General features: G+C 54.3%; 1 protein-coding gene across 2 annotated transcripts in view; it reads right to left on the bottom strand.

The window, feature by feature from the left end:
• Positions 1-10855, bottom strand: part of FLT4 (fms related tyrosine kinase 4) — a 75509-nt gene that overhangs the window by 43127 nt on the left and 21527 nt on the right. For both annotated transcript variants that reach the window (XM_025200990.1, XM_025200991.1), the window contains exon 2: positions 5457-5553. In XM_025200990.1, the coding sequence (XP_025056775.1) occupies positions 5457-5553 (97 nt within the window). The remainder of the gene's footprint in view (positions 1-5456; positions 5554-10855) is intronic.

Here is a 10855-nt window from a genome sequence, read left to right as displayed (position 1 = left end):
CAAGTGCCACTGGACTGAATTCGGAGCTGGGGAGAGGAGTGATGTGCGGGCACATGCGTGTGGGGGCAGACCGAGGTGGAAGTGACGTTGGGTCAGACTCGTTTCGATTCACCTCTGTGTTTGGACCGCTGTGCTTGGGAAGAGGCCCGGGTAGCAGTTTCTGGACAGCTCCCTGCCTCCTGCCCTTCCCCATCAGCGCTCCCTGTCTAAGTGCTTGTCTTCATTATGTTGTTCCAGCCGGGGCCCATCTGCCAGCTCTTGTGACTGCTCCTCTCTGCTGAGGGGTAGGAGACAGGCAGCGCTGGTGCCAGCTAGGAACAGATGCCGCATAGACTTCTCTGCAGCTGCGTACATGAATAGCCCAAGTCTTCTCCGAAAGGATGCTCTTCAAGGGAGACAAGCCACTGACAGCTCTCTTCTTCCTGGCCCAGCGCTCTCCACCTCCCCACGCGCAGACAGACGGGGCAAAGGCTTCAGTGGGCTTGTGAGCTGATCTCATGGAAGGAGACCGTCTAACTTGGGGGGGACTTAGAGGTGCCGAGCAGGGGTTTGCTGCGTCTGCCACACAAGAGTGCACTGCTGTCTCTTCCCTGTGCTCCCTGCGAGCTGCCACGGGGGCATGGCTGTGCCCTTCTGTTCCTTCAGCTCCACAATAGCTGTTTGCTTCCTCGTCACCCTGAGCTGGGAGGGGGCCAGGGACAAACTTCCTTTCTGCCAGTGGAATATGCAGGCAGCCCTCAAGCAGCTCTGCGGTAAACCGCAGTGCTCTCTTCCCTTTCCTGAGCGTCAAGGCCAGACACGCTGACCCGGTGCACCTGAGCGCATGACACCTAAACGGGGATGCGTTAGGCAGGCGAGCGGTGGGGCGACCGCGGCGCCTGGTGCATTTCTTTCCTCCGGGGCTCCCTGTTGCTGTGCAAGCAGCTCTGGTGGGCTCCGCGCCAATATTCATGAGACGGAAAGGCACAAAGTCTCCGCTTCCCCTCTGGCATGGGCTGCCGAGGGCATGAATACAGAGATTCATCCCGATATTCCTTCCTTCCTTCTTAGGACTCAAACTAATAAAAGATGCACTGTGTGCACGGACATCACCCTCTTGGCCCTTGGCTGTTATATGCTTTGACTCAGCCACTTTGGTCTGCTCACGGTCAGCCCAAGCGCCCAGGGCTGATCTGTAATTCTGGAAAGGAGAGGGAGGATTTTTACATGGGGCCCAGCCTGGTCTGTGCAAGGGAACAAAAGCCAGCAGGTTTGCAGAGGGAGCCCAGCTCTCCACCTAAATGTTGTTTAACAGGCTTGGACTAACGGGGCGGGAGGCAGATGCCAACAGCAGCCAGAGAGCATGGTTTGTGGGGTGACGAGGACAAGCAAAGACCACGTGCAGCTTGACTCCCAGAAGGAGCCGTCAGACATAAATCATCCCTGCCCCACCCTGGCACCCTTCCCTTGTCGGCCTGGATGCTTGTGTATTTTGCTGCCATAACCCTTCCTCGCCCATTAACGCGAGCCGTGTCCTGTCAGGGTGGTCTGTGCTCTAGGGGGGAGACTTGGAGACAGCTGGGCCTAATTAAAAATGCATGAACCCGTAAGAATGAAAAGCAAATTCAAGTGATGGAGTGGCTGGGGGCGGTGGAGGGGAGGATGACTCTGTAGCTGCCTTCTCAGCAAAATGATCTCCTCAAGATGCTAGAGAAACACGGGTGCGAGAGGCCAGGAAGGAGGAGGGAGCATCTGAATCCTGTCGTTGGCAAAGGGCTGGGACTTCAGTGGGACCTGTGCAGCTGTGGAGGATCGGTGCAAGGCCACAGCCCCCAGGACTTCCACAAGCCGATCACCCCTCGGCCACCAGAAGGACCCCAACGGGGAACACAGCTTAATGGGAACATAGCCTTCACAAACCTGTCCTTTATATGCCTTCTTTGTCGCAGTCTTCACAGGCAAGGGCAGCTCCCAGACTACTGCACCGGGCAGCACGGTTTGGGGAGGAGGGGAGCAGCCACCAGCGGTGAAAGAATAGGTTAGGGACTATTTAGAAAAGCTGGACATGTACAAGTCCATGGGGCTGGATGGGATGCACCCGAGGGTGCTGAGGGAATTGGCTGATGAAACTGCAGAGCCACTGGCCATCATCTTTGAAAACTCATGGCAATCAGGAGAGGTCCCGGATGACTGGAAAAGGGCAAACATAGTGCTCATATTTAAGAAAGGGAAAAAGGAGGACCCAGGGAACTACAGACCAGTCAGCCTCAACTCAGTCCCTGGGAATCCTGGAGCAGATCCTCAAGAAATCCATTTCTGAGCGCTTGGAGGAGAAAAGGGTGACCAGGAACAGTCCGCATGGATTCACCAGGGACAAGGCATACCTGACCAACCTGACTGCCTTCTACGACAAGGTGACTGCTCCGGGGATGCGGGGAGACCAGTGGATGTGGTGGGCCTTGATTTTAGCAGGGCTTTTGATATGGTCTCCCACACCATTCTTGCAGGCAAGATAAGGAAGTACAAGCTAGATGAATGGACTGTAAAGTGGACAGAAAACTGGTTGGAGCATCAGGCTTAGAGCGTAGTAATCAATGGCTTGATGTCTAGTTGGCAGCTGGGATCAAGTGGAGTGCCCCAGGGGTCGGTCCTGGGGCCGGTTTTGTTCAATGTCTTCATGAACGACCTGGAAGATGGCAGAGCGCACCCTCAGCAAGTCTGCAGACGACACCGAACTGGGGGGAGTAGTAGATACACTGGAGGGTAGGGCTGGGATTCAGAGTGACCTAGACAAATTGGAGGACTGGACCAAAATAAATCTCCTGAGGTTGGATTAGGACACGTGCAAAGTCCTGCACTTAGGAGGGAGCAATCCCATGCACTGGTGCAGGCTGGGGGTGACTGGCCGGGCAGCAGCTCTGCAGAAAAGGACCTGGGGGGACAGGGGACAAGAAGCTGAATAGGAGCCAGCAGTGTGCCCTTGTTGCCAAGAAGGCTGACGGCATCCTGGGCTGCATTGGTAGGAGCGGTGCCAGCAGATCGAGGGCAGTGATTCTTCCCCTCTATTCAGCACTGGGGAGGCCACATCTGGAGTCCTGTGGCCAGTTTTGGGCCTCCCACTACAGAAAGCCTGTAGATATGTTGGAGAGAGTCCAGCGGAGGACAACGAAAATGGTTGAGGGGTTGGGGCACATGACTGGCAAGGAAAGGCTGAGGGAACTGGGCTTATTTAGTCTAGAGAAAAGGAGACAGAGGGGATTGAATAGCAGCCTTCAGCTCCCTGCAGAGGGTTCGAAAGAGGATAGATCTGGGCTGATCTCAGTGGTGGCAGATGACAGAACAAGGAGCAGCGGTCTCAAGTTGCAGCAAGGGAGGTTTAAGTTAGTTATGAGGAAAAATTTTCCCATTAGGAGGGCAGTAAAACACCGGAACAGGTTACCCAGAGAGGTGGCAGACTCTCCCTCCTTGGAGGTTTTTAAGACCCGGGTAGACAAAGCCTTGGCTGGGATGATGTAGTTGGGACTGGTCCTGCTTGGAGCAGGGGGCTGGACTAGATGCGACCTCCTGAGATCCCTCCAACCCTCGTTTTCTATGATTCTAAGGCACAGGGACAACCCCCACCCTGCTCTATTTGCAGGGACCCTGGTGACCTTTGGCTGGGCCTGTATCCCACTGAAAGCCTGGAAGCGTAGGCCAGAGCTGCTCCTGGTTTGCCTTGACAGGACATGGCTCGCACGAATGGGCACCTCTGGTGTTTGCAGGATACTAAGAGAGGCTTTTGCTCATTGTGCTTGGTCTGGAAAGAAGACCCTTTTCTGCTCTGCATGGCTTTCTTCCGTGTACACGGATGCATCCAGAGCGTATAGCTAAGGATGCAATGTTAGCATAACGGCTATTTCCTGTCCCTGTGTGGGGAGCTTAAGAGAAAGGCTTTGCGCTCCACAGTGAACAGGCAGGAATATGCACGGAGCAAGGCTTGGGGTGCTCACTGCGAGGGACTGTTTGTATGTGCCCACCTGTCTCTAACCCTCATTTGTCCTCTGTGCCCAATAATGACCCACAGGCACTGCGCGGGTCTGGCCTTTCCCTGCCCTGCTTCCATGTAGGAATACCTGCCTTTCATGCCACGTACAGAACACCTCCCAGACCTGGCATGGGCAGCTATTCAGATGTAGATGAAGAGAGGAGAGCTCTTCTCTTGCTGCATGTGGGGGTTAAAGGGTGTCAGGACCCCTAGCACTGCCTACAAGCCAAGATGCAACTGGAGGTGCCAGCCAGCATCCTTTCAGAGTGCAAAACAGCGCAGCAGGGGCTGGCACAGCTGGTGCAGCTCATGCAGGGAAGAGCATCTGGCATGTACCCCACTGTCGACAGCCAGTGCTGCCCAGGTCAGCCATGCACACTGCACTCACCTGGGACATGCACCTTGGGCTTGCAGTCTGTTGGTCCAGGCTGCTCTGCCAATGCAGGAGGCCTCCTCATGCCCACTGGCGGCCCATCACTGGCACCAGCAGCACAGTGCAAGTCTCTCCCAGCACTCCCACTGCTCCCAAGCCCATTCACTGCTTTGCTGAGAAAGGATCTGCACAGATACTGAAATCTCTGGGATGTGATTAAAAGCCCCTTGGGAATGAAATGGAGGCCAATGCAACTATTTATTTCCTCTACCACCAAGGTCCAAATGAATCTGGGGGAGAATGTGGCCCTAACACTCCTAAGAGAACTGGAGCTGGAGCTGGAGCCTTGTGCCTACAAGGTGTCCTTTAACACCTTCCACCTGCTCCTCAAGCCCAGGACACTTGCAGGCAAGAAGGGAGCATTCATCAGGGATGAGCTGGATATGGCTAAGTGAGCTTGGGACAAGACAAGTGCATGGCCCTATACCAGGACCGGCACAAATGCTTCAGTGCCATGTATAATGCTGAAATTATAGTGCACACCTCACCGGGAACCTGCCTGCACAATCCTGCCATGGGCTACTTCATGCTCTTGGAGCGAATCCCCTGATTCAGCAGCACAGGCGCTTCCAGCCAGAGACCAGTTCCCTCCCACATGTGTGAGGACAACACAAGGCGTCAGATATCCACTTATGGGAAATACCAAGGACCACCTCCATCACAACCAACAGACACAGCTTTAGCCTCCTGCCTGTGGGGTCTCCACATCCCAGAACCACCAAATAGCTGGCAGGCTTTGCTCAGTGCAAAGCCAGAATTAGACTGGCAGGGACCACAGGACCAATGCTAGGGCCATGCTAGACATAGAGAAGGGCTGTCACATGCACAAGGAAGTGGAGGGGGGTAAAGGCAATGCTTTCTTTCAGAGCCAGCGAGGGAACGGATGAGATGACAAGCCACATGGAAGTCCTCATTGCCGGGCGTGCTGAAGGTCAAGTTCCACGGCTTGGAGTCCAAAGAGCAGACCACCAGGAGCCGGCATGGGCACCCAGAGCAAAGCCACTGTCACAGGTCTCTTACCTGCAGGTAACAGCCAGTGTGTCCTTGGCGTTTATGATGTGCTCCTCCTCGGTGATGCTAAGAGTGGGTGGGCTCATAGAATAGCTGCTCACCAAATCTGCAGAGAAAAAGGAAAGAGAGAGAAATGCAGTTGCTCTGCTGTGCTTTGGTCTGCCATCGAAAGCCAGCCTGTGGCAGGAGAGACAGGGCCTGCTGCCCTGGATTGATTTATTGCTAAGTCACTGGGACAAGCACAAATCCTCAGGCTCTCCCTTCTCTAGAAGGCATCAGCTCCCCAGCAAAGGTAGCTCAGCCTCAGGGACAGATTGGTCCTGAAGGAAGGAGCTACAGGACCACACGAAACCTCAGGAGCTGGCTTTGGGCAGCCTTGCAGAAAATCACGGGCACATCCGCTTTTAAGCAGACTAACACAAGATCATTGATTTATTCTTCACATCTGCATCGTCAACAGACTGCACTAGGGGCAAACGTCCCAAGGTGCCACTGAGACAGCAAGATAAGTAACCAGTGACTTGCACCAATCCGGTGTCACCCTCTCCTTATTTCCTGGCCAGTCTCATGATCTTAAGTGTCCATCTTCAAACTCAAGCTCCTGGAAATGTGCTAATTGAGAAAGGGAAGTTTCTAGCCCTTCTGGTTGCAAAGAAAAGCCTGAAAATATGACCAAGCAGATGCTAAAATCCTGCTCAACATTTCTTTTGAAAGTCTCTTGGTTTTTGACTCTTACGAACAGCAATGAAGTTAAGGTCTTAGCTGATGGAAAGCCAACTGGGTTTGATTCCTGGGCTGGTGACTCTGTTTCTGGGTGTGACAGCAACGTCCCAGAGCTGAGCAGCCCATAGTCTGGCAAAGAACCGAACATTAGAGCATCTGATGAAATGACAGACTCCCTGCGGGACTGAGCCGCAACCTGGAAAAGGAGGTAAGAAGCATCCCAGCTCTGAGTGGACAGGGCCAGCCTCCCGTGGCCGGCCACGGGACACGCAGCGAAACATCCACTGCGGTGAATGGACCTCCAATAACGCCGCTCTGCGCAGACGGCCTTGTGGGGCTTTTTTTATTTTAATTGTTTTCCATTTCCTTCCCACCCAGAAGTCATTCTGAGCACAGTCAGATGACTGGCTGTGCCCATGGAAACTGGCCCAGCGCTAGTCTATCACGGACTGACGCACCGGCTGTCAATCCCCCTCTTCCCCTTCCTGCGCTACGTGATGACCGAGGCTGGCTCAGACGTTCCCCGGATTGGCTCGGGGAGGAGATGATTCGCCGTGATGGTGGTGCGGCACTGGGCGACGTCACGGCCGAATGCCGCGTGTCCATCTCCGCCCCTTCGTCCGGCATGCCCTTTATGCACAGAAAGCCTCCTCCAGCTTCCACCCTGGCCCCCCAGTCACTGTGCTACCAGGCAGAGCCCTCCGCCAGGCTCGCCTCTGCCAAGAGCCCGTATACAAAGATTCGACAACAGGAATCCGGTGCAATTAAGCACGCCGATCCCCGCCTTGCACGCCCTCCCAGACTTCTCAGCGTCTGCTCTGCCCCGCTTCAACCTTAGGTTTTCCATGGCAGGGACTGTCTGCCTTTTATGCCGTGCTGAGCTGAGCATGCCGCCAGCCCCTGACAGATACTTCTGCAGACGAAAGAAATCTGGGAGAGGAACAAAAAAGGAAGAGAAAGAGTGAGGGATAGATAAGGAAAGATAAGAAAAAGGCAAAGAGGGGAACAGGCAAGCAGGCCGGCACGGCTTTGCAAACTGGTGTCTCCCCCCTACCTGCCCTAGAGCGTGCCAATGGACCGCCAGTGCCTGGGCAAGCCCGGAGGTCAGTGGGAAATGGGCACAAGCTCACCCCGAGCACAGGAGGATAAGAAAAGGTGTAGCTGAAAGAGAAGGGCAGCGTGGAGAGAGACGGAGGGAAGCAGAAGAGGGAGACGAGAAGAGGTGCGGACAGAAGGGGTGAAGCGCTCCCTCTCCCCACGGCCATCACTTGAACAACAGTTTGTTAAGAGAGAGAAAGGGAGAGACGCTTTGGATGTCAGACAAAAAAATGTGCCCCGTGGTTGTGAAAATAAATTAAAGCATTTTTGGTGAAATCCCTGAAAAAAATAGAACAACAGTTATTGGAACAAACGAAATCCAGGTCCTCTGCCACAGGGCTGGGCTGGATTCGAATCTGTGTTTCCTATTATTGCTGCACAGGGCGATGCTGTCCAGACGCTGCTTCCCAGAATGGCCAGGTCTATCTCGCTCAAACTTTGTGCTACCCTTGGGTCTACATCTAGGGACAATCTCTGCCACAGAATAGGAGGCGCTCACTGCATTGTGGCCCACTTACAAGATAGACCCCCAGAGCCCAAAAAGCCCTGGTCAAATGTGGTTCACACTCATGGACTCTCTAGGAAGTTTCCCTCTCTGTCTGGTCCGGGTGAACTTCTCAGTATTTTCCACCTGAGTGCAGCGAACGTGCAAGTGCCAGCCTAACTGCTCTAGATTAAGCCAGCTACCGTGCAGGCGAGTCCTTTGTGCAGTTCTGCAAGCAATGCCCATGCATGAAAGTCTTCCCACCTAGCCAATGGACTACTCGTCTAAACATGCAGGTGTGCCTGAAGGACCAGAGCCAACATTTCTCCCGTACGACTCTGGCAAAATACCTGCCCTACGGGACCATCAGAGCCCAGGGAGGCAGTTCAGTGCAGACCGTCGGCACCTTTGGATATTCCTGACACAGATCCCAGCACAACTTGGAGAACACAGCTCAGTCCAGACCCCAAATCCCTCTGCTCTTCCAGTCGTGGCTGCCCGCACAGCGCTGCCGACCCTGCTCAGCACCCACTGAAAGCGCGCCTCACTGATCCACTCTTGGACACCCACAGCAGAGCCTGCCGCTTGCACTGACACTTCGCCGTGGGTTTGTGAAGCCCACCCAGACTTGGCTGAGGTTGCCAAATGTTCTGAGAGCTGGAATTTTTGCATTACAACACTTTGGAGTGCCCCCCCCCCCCCCCCCCAAAAAAAATCATTTTGGTTAATTTTTCCTACATTTTAAAGAAAATCTGGAAACCAGTAATAGAAAACATGCAGCAAAAAAAAAATCAGTTTTATGGTTCTTAGGTTTTGCCAAACATGTTTTTTTTCCAAGATTAAATATGCTTTGGTTTTCTGGTTCCTTTTTTAATCAGGAAAAACAAATTGTGGGATATTTAAGGGGGGAAATGGAATTTTTTCTAAATTTCCTACAAAATCCGGCATTTTTTGATCACTTCACCCATTTGTCTGTGACTTTAGAAAAGTGTGAAACCAATTCTTCAGCGCTGAAAGGCAAGTGCAGTCATCCTCTTTCCTCGGTAGTTTCCAAGTGATGATGAGCAGAACACAAGTCTGGTTTGGGCGCTGGGATATTCAGCTGCTAGAAAATGAAGCAAGCCTGAACAGTAACGAATTAGCCGCTGACTGATTGATTTGCAGGTCTCAATAGCTCTCGTCCATTGATCTGAGGGTCCCAACTCCCTGCTCTTACCGGGCAGCTCTCAGGATGGTTGCAACCTCAATATCACGCTGTGTGATAGAAGGCAGCAGAGGGATACACGCCGCTACCTGCAATACAGGCAGAGGACTTGGGCAACACAAGATTAGGATGTCTCCCATGTGTGGGTGCTCCACGGGGCAGGGCTGGTCTTCAAGAGCCTAAGTTTCAGAGGCAATCAGGTCTGTGTGAACTGCCAGGACTCCCCTGGCCTCCACGCCTTGTGTTTCTGGTGATGCATACTACCATTGCTATCACAGCAATGCTTTGCAGTCCATGCCCCCCGTGCTAACTGCTGCGCGTAGACATCCCAAGGTCTCCATAAGCTCACCAGCTGGACAGAGAAGTGGTGGGGAAGGAATTAAGAGGCAGTGAGGGCTGAAATGTCATCGCCCAGCTGATGGTCCTTGCCTGGGCTGCTGGAGCATGGTTCCCCCTTGGGAGGGCAAGGTGTGCCAGGCGAGACGCACCCAGCTGGGATGCCTGCAGGTGGCTTTGCAGAGACCCAGGTGAAGGCCTAGGGCAGCCACAAAAATAAAGGCCTGTCTCCCTTTCTGTGCAGTGTTATGACCTGCTAGAAAACAACGCCGGGGGCAGGGGCAGGGTGGCCGGGGAAGGACGAAAAAGTACGGGCTGTGCAGGTTGAGGCTCTGGGATTCCTGCAGATGTATCCTGTCTGCGCCCGGCCGCAAGTACAACAGGAAAAGGAACAAACGCTGCAGCAAAGCACGCTTGTACAGAGCTGCCCACGCCGCGTGGGGGCCGGTCATGCTGTTGACCAGCCAGCATGGAGCCGTCCTCCTGCCAGTCTGGCCCCAGCCGGTGGGAGGTTCCCAACTGGCCCCCGTCCCTCTTGATACAGCTCCTGGGGTGAATTCACAGGCAGGAGCAGTCCCCTTCCAGCCTCCGGTGGGCCCCGACCCCCGGACTGCACCGCTGGTGACATGCTGCGGTCAAACACCTCCCGTCTCCTTTCGCTGGCTGCTCTTCGCTCCCTAACCAAACCCACCCCAATGCCTCCCGTGCTTCCCTGCTGTCCCCCAGACACGGCCGACTTCCCGAGGCAACGCACCTCCGCTGGAATTCACCCCGTGCCTGCGCAGCACAACCCGACTCTCCTGACAGTTGATCTTGGCACCGGCTTTTGCTAGGAAATGTCAGCTGACTGACAAACAGATGGTTCGTGTCTCTGGCAAATCCCGGAGCGCGAGGGAGACGTCTCCTGAGAAAACAGGGCCCCATCTCCCCAGATCACACGTTCCCCGGAGCCATCCCAGGCCGGGAGACTGAGCGGCTCTGGCTCTTCCAGGCATGTACCAGTGATGTGCATCACATGTACCCTGATGCATGCATGCATGCGTGGTGGGGGCGGGGGGCTACAACAGTGCATATATCATTATATGTGCATGTCTGTGTATATGTACACACACATCACACGCTTCCACAGAGAAAGAATTAATGTAATTAAAAAGGCATGCCTCAGCCCTGGTGATCTTTGTTTTTTCAAGAGGGTTTCCAAGCGAGTTGGCAAGAGGATATTAAAACAAACAGAGCGGGATTGATGGGACGCGGGGAGGAGAGGAAGCCGGGTTCCACAGCCACTCACACCTTGTCTATTTTGGGAGAAGCGTGTTTCCCAGCGGCTTCCCTACCCTTGATCTCCCAGGGCATGGTTCTTAAAGGAGCAGGCTGCAAGCACCTTCTCCAGCTTGGATGCATCATCTGGAGCTCCTTCATCTTCTGGAGCTCTCCTCCAAGTCCATTAATGGCCCTTGAAATCACTGGAGGGAACCTCCGACGGCTGTCCAGAGACCGTACGTCAGAGCCCGTCGCCAGCGCTCGCCGCGGACTCGCCTGCCACGCACCCAGCTACAATTCTTC

The sequence above is a fragment of the Alligator sinensis genome, unplaced genomic scaffold (assembly GCF_000455745.1).
Source record: "Alligator sinensis unplaced genomic scaffold, ASM45574v1 scaffold550_1, whole genome shotgun sequence".
NCBI classification, from domain to species: domain Eukaryota; kingdom Metazoa; phylum Chordata; order Crocodylia; family Alligatoridae; genus Alligator; species Alligator sinensis.
This window is presented reverse-complemented; position numbering and strand designations above follow the sequence as displayed.